General features: G+C 34.9%; 1 protein-coding gene across 3 annotated transcripts; it reads right to left on the reverse strand.

Annotated features, from left to right (window-relative positions):
- Window positions 1-1,395: 1,395 nt before the first annotated feature.
- Window positions 1,396-19,551, reverse strand: LOC144841280 (uncharacterized). Of its 3 annotated transcripts, none has more exons than XM_078697545.1 (17): window positions 19,458-19,551; window positions 17,412-17,573; window positions 15,048-16,269; window positions 14,832-14,946; window positions 12,327-12,436; window positions 11,563-11,663; window positions 10,870-10,944; window positions 8,926-9,114; window positions 7,794-7,989; window positions 7,070-7,238; window positions 6,719-6,878; window positions 6,046-6,162; window positions 5,841-5,954; window positions 5,112-5,479; window positions 4,305-4,467; window positions 3,610-3,895; window positions 1,396-2,924 (listed from the first exon to the last, which is right to left on the reverse strand). In XM_078697545.1, exons 2-17 carry the CDS (start codon window positions 17,568-17,570, stop codon window positions 1,735-1,737), a joined length of 4,734 nt encoding a protein of 1,577 aa, XP_078553671.1. In that variant the 5' UTR covers window positions 17,571-17,573; window positions 19,458-19,551; the 3' UTR covers window positions 1,396-1,734. The 3 variants fall into 3 exon arrangements, with proteins under 3 accessions (XP_078553671.1, XP_078553669.1, XP_078553672.1); XM_078697543.1 differs by having other exon boundaries at window positions 4,305-4,470; XM_078697546.1 differs by lacking the exon at window positions 10,870-10,944 and having other exon boundaries at window positions 4,305-4,470.
- Window positions 19,552-20,655: the final 1,104 nt, after the last annotated feature.

The following is a 20,655-nucleotide window of genomic DNA, read 5'->3' on the forward strand; positions in this document are numbered from 1 at the left end:
GCAAGTTACCTCAACTTATTTCAAAAAGTAGATATTTTGGCAATTTTTAGAAAAAATCCCTGTACTGTAGTACAGAGAAATTAACGAAAAATAGCCAAATTTCGACCCTTTTGTTTATTGACTTACTGGAATGCGCAGAATCACACATAATGTGGTCTGCGCATGTTACCTCGATATTTTGGCCATTTTTCGAAAAAGTCCCTGTACTGTAGTACAGGGAATTTACGAGAAATAGCCAAATGTCATTACTATATTATAATCATGTGACATGCGCAGAATAGCATAATAACTTGCATAAATGCGAGATTACAGTACATTATACAATTAATTACTCTAGTCATATACATTACATAAAAAATATTTTAATGTTAACACAACATTTAATTTGTAATTTTCATGTAAAATAAATTAAAACATCATTTGGAGATGAGATATACACACTGTACTCTTACGGACTATAATCATAAAACGATCGTTGCTAGGCCTAACAAGAAGTGAAACCCTGATTTCTACAAATCTGACAACTCTTCAGAATGTTGAAAGCCCTCACAAAATCAGAATTTATTTTCTGTTTAAATGGTTACATTCTGAGACAAGTAGTCATTTCAGGCAAGCGATTGTACTATGTTTTATAGAAAATATACTGACAACATAATTTATATTAGTTAAAACTGAGTTTGCTACTAAATGGATCCCCAGGGATCCTTTAATGTGGTACAGTGGAACAGCACTAGTTGTTAAATGCCTAGACAAGTGTATATACAGTACAGTACACTGAATTTGACATGCATGCATTTCTAAAATAATGCAAAAAAATGTATATTAAACCTTAAATAAAACCATTTAAATTCATATAATAGAACAAACCTGCGAAAGGCAAGTTATTTCCATACATCTATCTTCAGTCTGTAAGTACAGAATATATACATATACATATATATACTTTAATTTCAAATTTTATATATATACTTCATATATAAATAAACAGAAAATAGAACCATTACAATAATGAAATAAGTCACATTCGGTTTAAAAGTATCTCAGCACACTATTGATTTACCATAAATGACTAGATTTGTGTTGCAGTGCTATATAGAAAAACAATGTCCATAACACTGTTATTGCCTACAGTACTTCTCTGATCATTTGTGGTACTAATATACACAGACACTTACACCAATTACAGTAGAACATTGTTTCTCCCTCCCCCATTTTAATAGTGTTTCCTCCTCCTCCATTTTAATAGAGTGTTTCTCCCTCCCCCATTTTAATAGAGTGTTTCTCCCTCCTCCATTTTAATAGAGTGTTTCTCCCCCCCCCCCCATTTCCATTTTAAAAGAGTGTTTCTCCCCCCCCCCCCACCCATTTTAATAGAGTGTTTCTCCCTCCCTCATTTTAATAGAGTGTTTCTCCTCCCCCATTTTAATAGAGTGTTTCTCCCTCCCCCATTTTAATAGAGTGTTTCTCCCTCCCCCATTTTATTAAGGGTGTTCCATGATGGCTGTAGTGTCCCTAGTCCATATCATGGTGTCCTCTGAATTAGAGTTGGTCATTGTCTTAAAACCTATATTTCCCATTGTCCGTTTCATGGGAAAGTGTCCTCTTCATAGGGGGTGTACCCAAATAAAGGTGACCAAAAGGTTCTATTGTAATAGCAAATGTAGGCATGATCATGATTTAAAAAAAGTTAAAAATTAAAAATTACTGAATGGTTCTATACGAAGGTACGATTGCTCATTTGTAATGCGGACGACCTCGCTGACCCCTATAACCCTGTCCTCTATATGAATCTTGCCACTGATCTCGTCTGTAATCACGATCTCTCGCATATGGTTCCTCTCTGAACTGACGTCGATGCGAAGAAGGATGGTGGTCCGGGTATCTTTGGTGAGAAGGTTGATAGGGAGCATTTTCTGCGTAGTTACCCTGTGAATATCTATTGGCATCTCTTGGATCTTGGTTCGATTGGGCTGGAGATGACCTCTGGGCTGGCAGTCTTGGGGAAGACACCGGAGATGGCGTGTACTTGTGCGTGTTTTCAACATATTCTAGATTACGATCTTTGTATGGTCCTTTACCAACTTGATACTCTGGCGTGTAACTGTACTTGGGTTGAGTTACAGTGGAATCTGGGGATGCCTGCATTACCGTCTTGGCATCACTAGAAGATGGAGTCATATGTGAAGGAGTAACTGCCGTAGGGTCATACGCTTCGTCTTCGGTAGCTTCAGACACCGTATTATTTATCTTTGATTGTAAAGACTCGATCTGCTTATCCAGAAGAGCTTTCTTTGCATCCTCAACCTGTTTAGTTAACATTATTAAAAGCTGCTGTTGTTCAGTCATTGTGGAATCAGAGTCAAATGTCTTTAACAAATTTGATTTCACTTCCGATGGCACGTCATCTACAGCGCCAATTTGCGGTATGGTTTGCGAAACGTTCTGAAGGAGCGAGGTCAGTTTACCTGCATCGACCTTTCCACTTGTCGATGCTTCAGGAACTGTTTTAGAAACCGGTTGAGGAATGTCATCAAGTACGTCTGAAGGATCGTACGGTGCCTCTCGTTCCTCTTGCGACGGTGAATAAGCTTCCATGACATCCTCAAGAAGTTTGGACCGATCTGCGCAGGTATACTCTGCAACGATGGGATCTTCCATTTGCTTGCCCTGTATGAAATAATCTGAATCTGGTAACGACATCGACCGTTTGGCTTTTTTCTCTTCTGGTCCTTCCTTAACAGATCTGCGCTCTTTCCTCGACACGCTACCTTGGTATCCGTCAATTGAACGGCGCTGAGATGACGACATTGTTTGACGACTAGGACGGACTTTGCCAGAAGATGAAGAACTTGGGCCCCATTGTGGTGATTCTCTGTAACGTACTACAAGCCCTAGAAGAAGATGTGGCCTTACTTTTTCCAAACCTACAAAAAAAAAAACCCCATTTACTGATGTTAGAATTGAAAGTTTTTAGAATTTTTTAAATTCTATAGAAACATACTTATAAAGCAATCTGCATCAAAATAGGTTTTGTAAAAGTATGCTAGATTTATTGTATTGTGTGAGTTGGGGTCAGTTGAGGGCAATTACGATCAGTTTCTTGGAGCGCACAGTTGACATAAGTTAGCCTTAACAATGAAACATTATTATATATGGTAGCAAAACATTTTTTGTATGTCTCTTATTGGTAATAAAAAATGAAATAAAATTCTATTGTTTTGTTCGAATCTTTAGGCTATTGGTTTAGTTGAGCTTAACTTATCTAGTATTACACTCGATTAATGTACCAAATTAGACCCAACAAAAAAGCACAAAAATTAGCTTTCAGATCAATAATGATTTTGATAATTAATGTAAACAATTATACAAGTGGAATTCGGTGAAATTCTAAATAAAATTTCATCATCATTATGCTATTATTTGTACCATCACACTCATAAACATTCATTATTTGTATAAATAAATACCTGTCATTTGATTGGACGATTGTGGGCCACATGGCGTGAAATAGTAAGCACTATTGAATGAGCTTTCAATAGTACCCTTTTTCGAAAAAAAAAAAATTATTTGTATATTATTAAGCCATCAGCTTAATCTTTTCATACTCACCGGGTGAAGATAGTTTCCCAATCGATGAGTGCAACTCCTCTGTCGATGGCAACGGTAAAATATACATATCCTTAATAGGTGATTTTGCACTACCAACCACGCCAATACGGTTACGAGTCTGAAAGTACTGGTATAAGGCTATGTACCCAGATTTGTCATTGTCATCAGCGACGTGTAATCGTATGACGACAAGTTCTGTCGTGCTGGCCATACTCAGTTTCTTGAAATAATCCCAAACTGCTTCTTTTGGTATCCGGCCACAAATGTGAATTTGATTTCCGAGACTCTGTAAAAAAAAAATGGTTTCCAAATTTCAATCATAGCAATAAGATCTCCGATTAAATGTATTATTGTTTGTTATTATTTATTTATACTGGGCGACCTCTTCAGTCAAAAATTGGTCTCCCAGAGGGCCCAGTTATGATCAGTGGCTGTGTGTGTACTACACCGGGGTAACCCCCTACTCATCTCAAAAGATGTAGTAGGTTCTTTAAAGTGCACATGAGCTAGATATGTGCACTGGACGTACTGTTTATAGTCCTTGTGCAAGAAGACTCGTTCTACCACCAGAACTATGGAGTGAGTGAGCCTCGGACCCTTGCTGATGTTATGGCTATGTAATTACGGTTCCATTGTCTCAACCGCTCAGCCACTCATGCTAAAGCCATCTAAAATATAATAAACCAACATCTTACGCCTGATAAATGTTTGGAGTTTCCTGAAACCTGGAAGGCAGCAGAGTTAAACTTGGCAACATCTGGCATAAAGACACTCCCCTTCCAAACATGCGTTGGTTTTGGTACAGGTGCTGGTGCTGCACTAACTGGGTCAGGGACTTTACTGGTTGAAGGTGAAAAACTACTATAAGATTTGAATACAGTTATTATTAATACAGATTATTCTTCACATTATTATACAACAATGGAACAAGCTTCCTATTAAATATAAAAGATATCAAACATTTGTTTCAATTTAAGAAAGAATTAAAGAAATATCTTTTACTTAAATTTTAAACATTTCATTTTTATTATATATCGTTACTGATAACTTCATATCTCACTTGTACTTCTTAGTTTACTTTTAGGTTGGTCCTCATTTAAAGCTGTCTACACTATCAAACTAGTTTGAGAAAAAAAGTGTGATGTGCCCAAATATGGTACTGATATGGCATCATAGTGTCCATATATGGGCACATCACATTTTTTCGACACACAAAGTTTGACAGTGTAGACAAATTATTATGGCTTTTGATTAAACTAATGGAATCAAAGAAATTTGTTAGTAGAGCAACTGGCATTGATTCAATAGACTCACTGCAGGTATAGTTTGATTAATTAAAGTGAAATAATGAATAGCATAGTGAAATAAGTTTACATCTCACAGGGGTAGTTACGGTGGACAGAGGAAAAAATGGGGACTTAAGAATGGAAACCAAACACAAAATGGACAACTTCTCAACCATGGGTGTAAAGTGTGGTTTCAGAGCCATTTATTACATATACCTTGTTTCCGTCGGATCATATTCCTCGTCTTCCATCATCTCTTCTTTTACTTTTTCTTTCTCTTTTGACTTGTTCGTTCTTTCAGCCAGTTTCTCCAGAATTTCTTCATCGTATGAACTATCGCTCTGCGCCGCATGCTGCCTGTCCTCGGAGCTCTTTCGATGTACAACTTTAGTCTTTTTCACAGGGGACACTTCTTCCTTAGGGGGCGCCATTTTACCGGTACATATCTTACAGTTAGAATCAAACAGATGTGCCCTGTGCTGCGATGTTGTGTCATCGAGCAAGGTAGATAAGGGGTCAAACGTCTCTGCTTCTTTAACGATGGTTTCTTTTTTGGTTTTTGGTGATGATTTTTCGATTGTCGACTTAAAAAAAATATACCATGTTACATATTTTTTGTCAGTATAACAATACATGCTTACTGAGTATTGTTATACAGAGGGAACTATAAGTGACTATTAGGTAAAGGTTAAAGTAAAGCTCTGTCTACACTATCAAAAAAAGTGTGATGTGCCAAAATATGGTAGTGATATCACCATGTCCATATATGGGCACATCACATTTGCCACATAAAGTCTAATATTAGGATTTCTATTTAATGACATGAGTAAATGTACGGCTATATACAGAATTTATTAGAAAAAAATGTGATAAAAAAAATTGATTATATTACGTTAATCATAACTTGGTAACCTTAAAATTGACCTCTAAAGTCATTAAACACACCTCAAGTGCAGTGTAATTATCATCCTCTATCTCAACCTCTCCTTTGTGAGTTTTCTTGGTCAACTGTGGAGCAGACTTTCTTGATTCTTCTTCTTGCTTTATCATATCCAATGTCTGAGAAAAAGAAGAACAATTCATTTGGAAAAGGTGAAAGGTCAAATTTATTCATCCATAATCCAGAAATTACCCACAATACATTGCTTACATGTTTACTTTCTCGTTCCCTCCATTCCAACAATTCTTTTGAGGCTAACTCTTCTGAAGTCATTGTCACTAGTTTCTTAGCGGACAAGTCTTTGTTGAGAATCCTGCGAAACAGTCCCTAGAGAAAAAAAGACAAGTTTTAAATAAACTACTAGAACACACTACAACTAGGCTATGTAGTTTGTCTCACTTGGCTGTTCACACCTCCCAGAAACAATGCTATTCTATAGCTAGTTTCCATTCACCATTGTTCATGAGATGCAATGCTCTTCTATTGCTAGTTTCAATCCCTCCCACTGTGAACCTTGCTATTGTTTTAGCTTCCACACCAATCCCTCACAACAAAATTTGCGGTACACCAAGAGAGAAACTCAACAGTTCTTTTCAGAACTAATATACGTGGTGTACCGCAAACCTTACATCAACATTTGATTTCGCCATGCAAACCTTCAAACAATATAATTTCAATTATATTTCCAGTTTGCTGGACTTTCTAAATTCTCACTCTTGAGAATGATCAAAGTATATTAATTGAAACGTCGACAACAGTTCTTTTCAAAACTAAATATATGTGGTGTACCACAAACTTTATAACAACACATGTACGAATCAACTATTGAACTATAAAAGAAAAAAGCAGTATTTTTTCAGTTCAAATAAGGGTTAGAACATACCTGGTTTTTGGAGTCTTTGATGTTGAACACCAATGTGCGGTATTTGGTTTTATACTTTGTGCTTACATCTCTATGTACTTTGAATAAGTTTTCCTCAATCTTTACACACGTTTTCTTCACATATGATTTATCATATGGAAGATCTTTAGCTTCAGCCAACCTGAAAAATGGAAAAATCATTAAGTTAAATTTGGAAGGGAGGCAAGTGCTCTTTAAAATAAAGCACAAATTGAATTACAGAATTAGAAGAGAGAAAATTAGAACAATTAAAAGAGAGAAAATATTAGAACAAATTTAGAGAAATGAAAGAAAGAACAAATTGAATTACAGAATTAGAAGAGAGAAAACTACCTTGTAAGAAAGGCATCGAGTAAAGCTTTGCGGACACTTAATCTTAGTTCGTCTTCACTCGGTTTTGGTGGTCCCTTCTTGACCGGCTGCTTCTGATCTTTTGGGGTTGGTTTCGGTGTTGGTTTTGGTGCCTCTTTAGGGACTATCTTAGCTGGCTCTTTAGTCATTTCTGTAGAAAGAAAAGTACTATGGTTATGAGATTTGGGAAGATGGCATTCTCTGAAGTCAATTTAGTCGAAATCGCACATGCAAATGTTTAATTTACAAAACTAAACACTTATTAAATATCCGATTACTACCAATGAAATTCTTGTAGTATCACCTTGTAATTGAGCTTAAAACTATTCCAGTCAAACAGCATTTTCTGGTTATGTGCATAGGGGAACTAATTACAATTTAAATAGTCAACCAGGAAAAAGATGATTGGGTTAGACCCGAGACGATTGCAGTAAATAGTAGGATAGGATTGACAGATGCCTTTTTCACTCGAGCTCCTGTGAATACTGTTCCGGTGAGCTCTCATATGGGAGCTTCTAAGTGCTGGAGAATGGAGTGGTATAAATGGTTCTTCTGCCTTTCTTTGGTTATCTTAGGATATTTTATGATCATTTTTGTGTGTAAAGTGCTTAGAAACATTGTATTAGGAGCTATATAAGACTAGACTATTGTTATTATTATTATTAATAATGCGTTTGACATAAGTAATGTTGTAATCACTCCCTACCTTCAAGAGTCTTCTTGTAAAATGAGCCTGATGAATGACTTCTGACCTTTGGTTTGATCACCTCATATGTGGGATGTTTGGTGAGCCATTCCATCAGGTTGTTGTTATTTGGTGCAGTCTCACCCTTCCTTATCCTACCAGTGTGCTTTTCAATAACCGGAATGCGTTCCTTAGAGCTAGAATCTTCCGAGTCATGCTGAAATGTACACAAAACAATTGACACATTATGAAAAATAGTTGTATTTTCAAATAAAGCTCTGTCTACACTATCAAACTAGTTTGAAAAAAAAGTGTGATGTGCCCATGGTAGTGATATGCTCAAATATGGTAGTGATATGCTCAAATATGGTAGTGATATGACATCATCATGTCCATATATGGCCACATCTCATTTATTTGTCACATAAAGTGATAGTGTAGACAAATAAACCTAATTAGCTTAGACTCAATTATATATTTACTAATTTACTATCTCCCTACATTTGGGTGAAACCATTACTTAGCCAAAATTCATTCAACTTATATCTAACCATCAATCTGGTATGTAAAATACACCAATTCCACAAGCACAAATCAGTATACATATATCATCATTAAAAACAGAAATGGTTTTTAACTAAAAAACCTAGTATACAATTTGAGAAATACATAATCAATTCAACACAATACTGTACTTAAATTGCCCATGTTAGTTAGTGAGCTTATAGGTAAAAAAAGGTAAAGTCGAAACCTAAGCTAATGCTAACGGCCGTGGTGCCCATCTCCATTTCTTTAGCGTTTGGGCCAGACTCCACTAAGTGTGTATGTTTGTGGGGGTACGCCACTCCTCCCGCACAAACGAGTCTGATTTACCTTCCCAGTACTTTTTACATACCGGTACCCATTTCTATCACCTGGGTGGGGAGGAACAATGTGGATAAAGAATTTTGCTCAAGGACTCAACACTGCAGTGACTTGAACCGACAACCTCTTGATTGCAAGTCCAATGCTCTAACCACTGCGCCACAGTGCTCCACTAAGTGAGCTTATAAATAGACATTATGCTTTCAATAATCATTTCTGAAGCTTTTAATTTACCATTAAAACTACATCTAATAATTATATTATAACCATTTTTAGAAATTAAACTCACTGACGATTTTGAAGAACCTGGAGATTCTGATTTGACCTTTAACCCTGCACGATTACGTTCATGGCGTATTAGACGCATAGATTCTTTTGCGTGTTCAACGATGCATTCGTTACTGCAGTAAACTGTACCAGGTTTTGCCGTTCTGTCACATGTTGAGTTTACGCAGGCTTGTTTGGGTGGTGGTGGTAGCTAACAATATGAAAATTAAAAAGATTAAGAATTATTAAAAATTGATGTGGTTTATGCAATTAAATTATTAATTTAACTGAATATTAAACTACACTAGTGGAGAAGTATCCACATAAAATATATGAACACAAATAATATCTACATTACTATTTATTCCAATATTTACAACAGTGAAAACTATGCATACAGATGAGCAATACCAATTTGCATGCTACATTTGACTGTTATTAATTTGCATACAATATCTACATACTATATTCGAGCACCTGCCAGATTTAAGCAATAGATTCCATAAGAAATGATTATATGTGTAGTTAGTAATTTGCATACGGGATACAAACACTACTTTGTGAGATATACATACATTTATAATTTGAATTAAACTTATTTGCATAAACACCTGCCACATTACATACTTTTAAAAAGTGTAAGTATAAGGGAAGTATGACAGAAAGACAAAATCCACTCCAATAATATACAAATGATACAGATTATGGAAAACTAAAATAACTAAATGCATTAATAATATAGGTGTTTAATAAAAAGTAAATAATCATACAATGTGATGAATTATGGAATGCAAATATCAGTATTTGTTGGGACAAGTACAGGATGTAGGTTTAAAGCTGGTTCAATCAAGATGAGGGTGCAGCTGGTAGGTCAGTGGTTGAAATAGGACAGAGTAGGTTGGAAGTAGGACAGAATAGGGTGGAAGTAGGATAGAGCAGGGTGGAAGTAGGACAGAGCAGGGTGGAAGTAGGACAGAGCAGGGTGGAAGTAGGACAGAGCAGGGTGGAAATAGGACAGACTAGGGAGGAAGTAGGACAGCTAGGAGGGTGGAAGTAGGACAGAGAAAGGTGGAAATAGGGCAGAGTAGGTTGGAAAGTAGGACAGATTAGGGTGAAAGTAGGACAAAGGGTGGAAGGATATCTGAGTAAAGTGGACGTAGGACAGATTGTGGAGGAAGTAGGGCAAATTAGGGAGGAAGTATGACAGAGTAAAGTGGAAGTAGGACAGATTAAGATGGACGTAGGACAGATTAAGGAGGAAGTAGGATAGAGTAAGGTGGAAGTAGAACAGATTAAGATGGACGTAGGACAGAGTAAAGTGGAAGTAGGACAGAGAAGGGTGGAAGTGGGACAGATCAAGGTGGAAGTAGGACAGAGTAAGGTGGATGTAGGGCAGAGTAGGGAGGAGTAGGACAGAGTTAGGTTAAAGTAGGACAGAGTTAGGTGGAAGTAGGACATATGAGGGTGGAAGTAGTGTAGGTGGGTCAAGATAGAGTTGGAACATTTCAAAATGATAATTGTGTAAGAAACTATTATTGAATGGAATACACAGCTACAATACAAAATAGTTTACCATATGGTACAAAGTGTTACATGCCATAATACGCATTTAACAACAACCCATGCTAGTATACAAACAATCATTCATCACATGCTGCCAAAATACTCTTATGGTAGTAAGATAGTCAACAAATGAATCATAATTTTTCAATGTTGGTGTTTTATGCAACAACCAAACAAGTACCATTTGCAACCCAATAAAACCGGGATAGGTTTAATTTTCACGATACATTTTAAGAGAAGGTAACAAAGTAATTGATTCCAAATTCAGTTGAATTGTGACATTTTTTAAAGACAATTATGCATTTGATATTAAAAGGAAAAATGTGCATTAAATTGGATTATTTTGGTGATTAATGTTAATTAACAGAAAACTTTGGCAACACTTTTTGTCAGTAGGTTTTACTTTGACTGTAGTGTAAGTCTTCTTAGTTGGGCTTGTCGGAGCTTCCGACTTGCTGTCCTTTCTCTTTCTCATTCCCTGTAAAACCAAAATGACCTTACATTTTATCGGGAGAGATCGGAACAGTTAAAGGCAATGTTCAGGTCAGGTCACTAGTAGTGGTAAAAACTGTGTACTAAAAACTCTACTTTATGTATTTTATGTATATGAAAAGAATAAATGTGGGACACATTCACTAAAGAGGAAAAAAAAATTCCATACAATTTGTTTAAAAGTAGCGTATACTGTATATGCTAGTAATGTAAGGTTTTCAGTACATGTCCATGTTTTTCAAAAAAAGGAAATATAGTATAGAATTCTAAATATTTTGTCTTTATTACTCCAGAAAACGGTTTTTACACACAGTGTTCTGCAGCCCTCATCTTCAATACGAGCCCCCATCCCTTTTTTTGCCCTTACCATTACTACAGATCAGCAGGGAAAGTATGGTAAATATGCCGAACTAGCCAAAGGGTGTATTTATCTATATTACCTTAGTACAAAAATAAAAATAAATACATTCAAACTTCAGTTTTCTTTCATAATTAAAAACAACATACATTTATTTGACACACTGTTGAAATGAAAATTCCAAATGATTTGAAATTATCCGATTGTAGTCATTTTCGCAATGAACTGCACCTGTAAGTAACTAACCTTTATAAACTCGGCCATTTTCTCACGTGCAACGACTCTACTGTTTGCGACCTTTTCCTCCTTTTCACTTTGACTCTTACTAACACCGTTCTTCTCGTTTTCTGAATAAAAAGAAATCATGATATCTTAACACATATTACAGTTAGACTAGAAAAACAGTAGTAAGAATGTGGTAGGTGTGGTCCATGGCAGCCTAACCTGTTCAGCACACAAGTATACACTTATTCTTTGGCAAATACCTATAGTAAATTTTTTCCTGGACATTAAGAAACGGTTTATTTTTATCAGAGCGATGAGAAAGTATCTCAACTGTTATCCATTGTCTACAACCCATAAAAAACAATTCTGTTGTGTTGAATGGGTTTAGGTGTGCAACTAATTTGGTACACAATAAATCCACTGAACTACTCCTCTACTCAAAGAATGGCACAGGCAAACCTCAGCTTTCTCTTAAGCTATGTCTACACTATCAAACTTTATGTGACAAAAAAATATGATGTGCCCATATATGGACATGATGATGTCATATCACTACCATATTTAAGCATATCACTACCATATTTAAGCATATCACTACCATATTTAAGCATATCACTACCATATTTAAGCATATCACTACAATACTTGGGCACGGTACATTTTTTGTCAAACTAGTTTGATAGTGTAGACAGAGTTTACCACCTCAGCATTTTAAAGATAAGGTTTTAAAATAGGTAGGTTCAATGCCTAATGTGAGCAGTGATTGCTTGTTCTAATATTGTTACCTGTACAAGGAGGACAGAACCAGGTCTCAAGCGCTTCACTTTCCTTTTTTGTAACACCTACACAGGTCCCATGAAACCAATCGCTACATGTATCACAGCTTATCATAAACCTAAAAAATAAAAATAAATACTGTAAGTAAAAACAGCAAATACCACCGTATGCCACCGTAATTCATGCATATTTGGATTCACATCATTCATTCACAATTCAGAGGATAACATTAATGTAATTGTGGCGATGGTAGGCGATGACACCACCTTTAATATCTTCAGTCTAATTAGACAGCAGCATCCAAAAACAATTCTGTGTGCATGAAATGACTGTTTTATATGCCTCCACCCCACCCACCTACTACTGTATGATAATAGCCACCCCTTCTCCAATCTATTCTCCAAAATATATAACAAATCCAATAAATGTGCATCATAATAATGTAGGCCGATCTCATTGACGTACAATAAAGGCTTATTGCATTTCTCTTATAAGGGCATTTAGTACTGACACGCCCAATTCAGAGTAGTCGTAAATCTGAACCACTACCTTTCAATACGAAATCTATATCATGTAAACTTTCAATAGGACATGAACCCGTAACTCGCACACGTTTTTCAACACCACTACAATGGTATTTTTATGAAAGATTTAAGTATTTTATATTTTATTGTAATTCATAGTAACTGGTCTATTTGTTATCGTATATTGTAATATTTAAATTGAGATGATTTACTGTAGTCTATTAAACAATTTGTATACATATAAAGCATAAAAAACAGAATAAATCGGCAATTATAAGCCCCCATTCATTGTTGACCGTGTGACCCTCTGAGCGTGGTTAAGCATATCCTATCTGTAAGATAAGTGCACTGGAGTTCCTACTATGATAGAATCACGTGAAAAGTTGAAATGTATGACTACCAAGACTAAATGCTAAACCAAGACAAAATTCTTACCATTATTAATCCGAAAGTTTGATTTTCTAGCAGCAATCTTTGCACAGATTGTTATTGTTCTGGTACGTCCTCAGCTCGTACGAACTAACTGTGCTGGGGATTTATTTACTTACAGCCCGCCCTCTATATATAGTCAACCACATGCAAATTAGGCCAGACGATAGAATTTTTTTTTTTAAACCGATATTATAATTATAACATTACCTGATCTTTTGCTTACAATCTAATAGAAACGCATGCATTCCTTATACATTTATTTATTTTTATTTATTTAATAATTTATCGACAGACAGACTAGTCCATAGGCCTACCAGTAAGTAGGCAAACCTACTACCACGTGGCATGTCCTTATGGCGATGTAGGCCCATAAGACGTGAATTTATTAATTTTATTAGTTTAAAAAATTAATGATTAGCTATTCCATGCGTAGTCATGCATTATTGACAACAACTCCACCTAATAGAAAAGTTAATCCACTCAGTAGAGGCATGAGGCTATATAAAAACAAATTACTATTGGTAGGAGGCAACGTTCAGATGGCCTTCTATAATAATTTTCAGAGTACGTTTTTAATACTCATTGTTTTCGATTAATCTCGACGAAAAAAATATATATATATAAACATTTATAAATACCATTCTACCAGCACAGAATAGTTATGAGGGCACTTGCCACGGTTTGGTATCTTGATTGACAGTAGCCTAACTTTTTAATTACCTTTTCACTATTGTAGTAGCCTACTATTTCCGTTTGCGATTTACCAACCATCATAAACAAATCATCAATAGAAAGATCATCGAATTAGATGATAAATGTCCAGGTTTTAAAAAGAAATAAGTACTGTATATTAATTGTACTTTAAATGCCGTTTAAATACTGTTTGTCGAAAGTAGAAGATAGACGAGGTTTATTGTCTTCAATGGGGTGGTACATTATTTACCGCGACGTTTGGTTAGTACAATTCAAACTCCACCAAACTACTTTGATATGAAAGTTGTACAAATATTTTGAAATATTAAATTGCACTTTTCTATCACGACCAAGATTTTTTGTCAGAGCTGCGTAATTGTTGTGCTATCTTTAAACATAAAAAGTTTTCCTTACAGAAAGATAAAGAACAAGACAAGGAACGATTATGCTGTACTACATCTACATACATTTTGACAAAGCGCTTTTATAAATAACATTTTTAATTTAAGAAAAAAACTACACTACTGATACCATCTCTCTTGAATTTACCAGTTAACGATTCTTTTTTTTTGAGTAAGTTGACAAGATTTTTTTTAAATGCCAAAACTGCAATCTTCTCCAACCAGAAAGGTCTTTCCAATTTTTCCCACAAAGCTCTTCAGTCATATCAATCACTGGCATTTAGTATAACATCATTATATTATTATTAATAATAATAATTTGAATTTACATACTTGCAGAAATTTCTTGGAAGAGACCATACTAAATCTGCATACACTGACTATAAAGGGTAGTTCCCTAGAAGTAACCTTTCAGATACCAGAAAAGAAAATATAGAGAAACCCAATCAACTTTAATACAAACCTGTTGCCATGAGGTTTCTGACAGATACACCAGAGACGGTCCGGGTCATCACTGCTTGTCCAGCTGATGTTATCATCTTCATCCTCTATTAGATCGTCCGATTGGTCACTAAATTCTAAAATTTGCGATCAAATGAAGATTTGTTATTTTGTAAAAGAAAAACCATGATCATCTTAAATGTAAATGTTAATCAAAGTGTTATTGAAAGAAACAAACCTTCACTATTAGTGGAAAATTTTCTCTCTTTACGAACTCTTTTTTCTCTTTGTTCCACAATTTCCATCTTCTCTTTCAATTCTCCTTCAGATTGCTGTTTGTCTTTTGAGCTGGCAGAGTCAAGCTTTTGTTCATTATTGTTAATACTCTGTTTCCATTGTTTAACACGGTCTAAGCGTTCTCTTTGTTTTTCTTTCTTTATATCATCTGCCATTGACTTCTCTTTGCCAAGTTTCTTAGTAGCTTCCTCTACAGCCATTAGGTGCTCAGATTTTAATTTCTTAGATGCCTGTACTTTTGAATCTAATAACTGAGCTGCATAAAATTTTTCGACATCAACTTTGACCTTTTTGGTCTGCCCTTTAGCATCTTTCCGTACAGTGACGATGTACTGCTGCACAACCTCCTCTGAAGACTCTCTTTTATGTGACTTCTGTGTTTTATCAGGCTTTACTAAGGCTTTTTCTTTTAGATTTGGTAATGGAGAGTTAGTTTTGGTCGATTCTCTGACTTTTCGCAAACCATGTTGCAGAATTTGTCGTCTGATCTCATCCTGCTCTTCCTTCTTCAACTTATGCTTCTTCACTCCTTCTTCTGGATCGGATTCCTCTTTCTTTGCCCCTGCAGCTTTCTCATTGTAAAGACTCTTAAACATCTTTTGTATTTCAGCAGCATCATGTTTTTCTTTATGCTTTTTACTAACAACATCTTTCTTTACATCTTTTTTTTCTTTAGAAGATCTTTCATCTTTCTCTGATTCGGTGGAATCTTCTGACTTTAGGCTAAGGTTCCTTGCTAAACGAGATGAGCGCCTTGCCATGTGTTTTCTTCCAAGCTGCTTAGGGTCCTTGCTTTCATTGTTCGACACATCAGCATCATCACTGGTTGGTACAAGCTGGCTGCTTGCCGAATGAGGCATCCTGCTCTCACCACTAAGAGCATTTGACAGGTTAGCAGACTCATCTGTAGAGCTTACCTCAACTGTGGCTGATGTGTTTATGAAAGGATCCGTTTCCAAAGTCATTGGTTTTCCATCAATGTAGAGATCATCACCCAGGCAGAACTCTTCTCCTTCTGATGTAATTGATTGTGATTGGTAGGGGGCTTGCACAATCAACACTTGGTCCATTTCATCAGATGACATAGCTTTACCGATAGCTTCTAGCTGAGCATCTGATAAAAGAGTTTGGCTACCGAGAGCACTCATATTAGCAACTCCTTCCTAAAAATATCACAAAAAAAGTTACAGTATTTTATTTTAATTAAAAAAACATAAACAACAGCAAAGAATTTGCAAATAGACAGGTTTAAAAAGAGCTATAAACACAAAGAATATTTAATATAATAAGAAAAAAGAATAGAAGTTATAATAATATTAATAATAATAATAATAATAATAATATATATTCGGCAAAAGTTCTTAAAAGTATGTTTTACAATTCATCTTGCCAAGAGTAAGTAATAGGCATGAGCCCAAACAGAAAACTGCTCTTACTCCATCAAGTTACTGTAACTGTTGAGAAATTAATTACTGTACATTTATTACGAGTAAGAATATGAAATCAATTTGTCTTACATTACAAATGATTAAATCAAATTCTTATTTTTCATGGGAATCTGGTGTTGAAATCCGACTGCATAAATCAATTATTTTTCGCACTAATTAATTATGGCAATAAAAAAAACACATTTTTAAAAACATTGAACTAAACAATTAGTAATAAAAAAGTGACCTTGAAATGTCATGATACAGAAAATTTATTTTAAAATAATCAATTATAAATATAATAATGTAATAAATATCAATTCAAATATAAATAGAACAAAAACAAACATAAAACAAAGCAGACAAACCAAATATAAAAATAAATGTTTTTATCTTGTTATTCAACACATAGAAGAATATGTTGTGTTGAGTGCTGTCTCCAATCAGCAATGATTTGTCTGTTGACAATGAGAGGGGGCTGGAAAGGACAAGTACACCGGGGAAACTCCCTACTTTTCCGAAAGATGCACTGGGTTCTTTACAGTACACACAAGCCAGATGTTTTTAATTTTAAGTCCTTATACTTGTTCTAACACCAACATCATATAACCACTGGACTTGACAAGTACTAACTGACCTGTACTAGAGTAGGCCATTAAATTAATTTACAATAATTTTCTTAACTCTGTTATCTAGTCCATTATTTAGTATGAATTAGAAAAAAGAAAAGAATATTGTAAAAATTTGAAATGTTTCTAAAAACTAAACATTAAAATGAAAAAAAGTGAAAGATTTTGAACAGTTTTAGATAAGGACATAAGGTCACAAACCCAAGGCCATCCAGATGTATCGATGATAACAGCTTCTTCATTCCCTACCTCGCTTAAGCTTTCACTTGAACTTCCGGTTAGATTCCAAATAGGGGTGCCAATACTCAAGCGCTGTACAACAACATTTTTTGATTCGCTGATGACAACCTCTGCAATGGAAGCAGATTCTGCCTCTCCATCTGGTGCTGTTTCTTTGTTTTCTTCCATTTTCTGTGATTAAGAAATTCTTGATATTACAATTATTACGTTTATACTCTAGCATATAGATATGTAGTTTAACAAGCTTTTCCAGCTTGGGTTTAGGATATTTGGTATATAGGATATATATTTTTGTATGAAAGAGGGCTTTCAGAAGACAATTCAGAATATTAATTTATTTAGTTAGGATTAAAAGTTGATTGACAATTACCTTATATGAGTCAAAGATGCTCTCCAGATGGAATAGCATCTGAGATGAGAGCATTATTACTTCAATCATCGACATTTTTATTCCATTAATCAAAATATAAACATATACTGTACAAATAATGAATACACTCATACTTGATTTATGATTGATGTATTGATTTATACGTAATATATAAGTATATAATATATAATATTTTCCATTTTTTTTTTTTTTTTTTTACCACCAAATTTAATGAGGGTGATCCATCCAGCAATTGCTGATCATTAGGGACCCTCAGAGGTTCACAATACAAAGATGCTCTACATAAACAAAGTCTTATTACAAGTCTTTGGGAGTGGAGTTGTAATTTGGTCCTTAGAAAAAATCCTGACATGTGACGGGATTTGAACCCAGGACCCTTGGAGTGGCAGCCAAGCATCATAACCACCAAGCCACAACTCCACAGATTGAATTGAATTAATATTTTAATGAAAGTGTAGGCTGTGTGATACATGGATGTAGAGAAATTTGTAGTTATAGACTAGCAATTGAGAGTTGATGATCACTAAGTCTCTCCGGCCTTCACTATTTGTTACCTTGTTGTTGATGGGTTATTATAGGCAACCGGACCAATGTCTAGTCTAGTGACAGTAACAGGACCTCTAGGCTAGTTGAAAGTGTTGATAGCCGCAAGTTACTAATACGAGAGCTGGGAAACAGTTTTTAATTTTTAGCACAAAATAGTTTAACAGGAGGTTATAAAGGATAATGAACTGTCATTACAAGCTGAAGCACGATAAAAACAAAACCGTAATTTATTTTATAGAAAAATATACATTACTCTCTATTGTTAATGGTAGTATTAGCGAAAATAGTAGGTAGGGCTACACAATAATTAGATATTAGGCTTATACTTTTGAGCTTGAAGAATGCCACGTCTGTAAAATAAGGTAGGCCCTTTAGGTGACCATGATGCACCCATTTTGATGCACTGTGACCATGTTGTTTATGATATGGTGGGTGGTAAAGTGACGGACATTGATAGTGATACACCATTGTTCGTTGATGTGAAGTACCATCTAGGCCTAGGTTTTTTTACGCACCCCAACAATTATTTGGAAATGACTCACCTTTCCCGACGGTCATATAGTGGGTCATACAATTGACATGTGCATTAGTCTATATATTATAATAATAAGAGTAGGCTAAATCTACTACTAGTACTAGGGCTAATTAATACTGTAAATTCATTTATATTCTAGGCCTTATTCTATACACTATTTATTATATTAATATTTTTAATAATAATAACTGTAAAGTGTCACCTGTAATAAACAATTAAAGTTAAAAGTAAATTATTAATAATTATCATGACATAGGCCCAACACTTAATTAAGTATGATGATGAGATAATATTAAAATTAGACCTTCGTATACCTGGTTAGGACTAAATCTCTATCATATTCACTGTACTACCTGCAGTAGGCGACGACACATAGGCCTAGACCCGCTGAAAGGTGGATACCTCATGTGCGCGCATGCTACCACCAGTAAGAAAACCGATGAATAGAATGGGCAGGCCTAGCTAGGCCTAGCCTAGCTAGCCTAGCAAAACCACATCACACGAACAACACTACAGCCAGAAAAAATGCGATCTTATCTCCAATTCAATAGAAGCAGTACAATTAAAATACAAAGGAAGTTACCTTAAAATTATCTTTCTTGATTCACCATGCTATTAACGCAAAATTGACACAAATTCTAAAAACACTGAGCATACTCCAAAAAAGTGCCTTGTTTTTTTGGATGTTTACGTAGCTCGGTGCAACTCGGTGCAGAGCCATATATATAAAGAGTTACGACATTGAAAATTAGAAGCCATTTTTGTGTCAAAGAATTCACACGCTGAGGGCGCGCGCGTCTATTTTGTATAGTGTTTTCCTGTAGTTCATGCATTATTTTTAAATTTTTTTGTCTATGAAATAACGCTTATATTCCGTTTTTATTTTAGTAATTAATTTTATTAATGGTATTAATTTGGTAACATATATATATTGTGTCTATAATAACAAAAGAATAAATGCTAGGGCCTACATGCAAGTCAGGATACATCAAAGCATGAACCAATACAAAAAACACACAAATTCACCCCTCTTTTTATACAGTATATGGCTCTCTGTGTGTTTTTGACACAAACTTTCAGAGACTCGTTCATCATTTCATTTGTAATAATTTGCCTTTATTATTTTAATATTGTTCATACCCTATTTAATATATTAACAAATATATCCACGACACTTTATTATTTTATTTAGTCATCAAAGCATGCATTATGAATTGAAAATATTACATAATTGTTATTAACAGGACGTAGTTATGGGATGTTTCGTTCCAAAATCAATCAATCGAACTTTATAATGTACTAGCGCACGCGCGCGCAATATTCTTTGCTGCAAGTACTTCTGTACGCAGTGCACATCGATATTTCACCGTAAAATGTGCAATTACATTTTTTAAAATATAAGAAAAAGTTTAAAGTATTTTCTTGCTCCTATACTTTACATGCATTAACGGAGACAAGTTTGACACAAATTGATCTGCATATCACGTGACTATAATCCAATGTCGTAACTCTTTATATATATGGCTCTGACTCGGTGACTTAAACATCGCCCTCTATCGTTATTTTAAAAATCGATATCGCTTCCTCGAAATTTTTACAGATATACAGTATCAGTATATACTGTGAACCCTTAAAATAATCGAATAGATCTTTATCTATGGTCTTGTTTTTTCCTGTACCACAATGCTTCAGAGTTCAAATAAGCTTTTATATCTCGTTCTTAGATTGATTTATAACAATAATAAATACTAAAGTAAGTTACTTACTGGATATACGTAACT

Source organism: Antedon bifida, chromosome 4 (genome assembly GCF_963402885.1).
Source record: "Antedon bifida chromosome 4, ecAntBifi1.1, whole genome shotgun sequence".
NCBI classification, from domain to species: Eukaryota; Metazoa; Echinodermata; class Crinoidea; order Comatulida; family Antedonidae; genus Antedon; species Antedon bifida.

Bases quoted from the DNA above. Each gene is read 5' to 3' on its own strand.
- LOC144841280 (XM_078697543.1), bottom strand. From the start codon at position 17,570: ATGGAAGAAAACAAAGAAACAGCACCAGATGGAGAGGCAGAATCTGCT. The intron at 7,990-8,925 runs GTGAGTTTAATT...TGTACATTTCAG, and splicing joins CAGGTTCTTCAAAATCGTCA to CATGACTCGGAAGATTCTAG. The intron at 5,480-5,840 runs GTGTGTTTAATG...ATTTTTTTTAAG, and splicing joins ATAATTACACTGCACTTGAG to TCGACAATCGAAAAATCATC.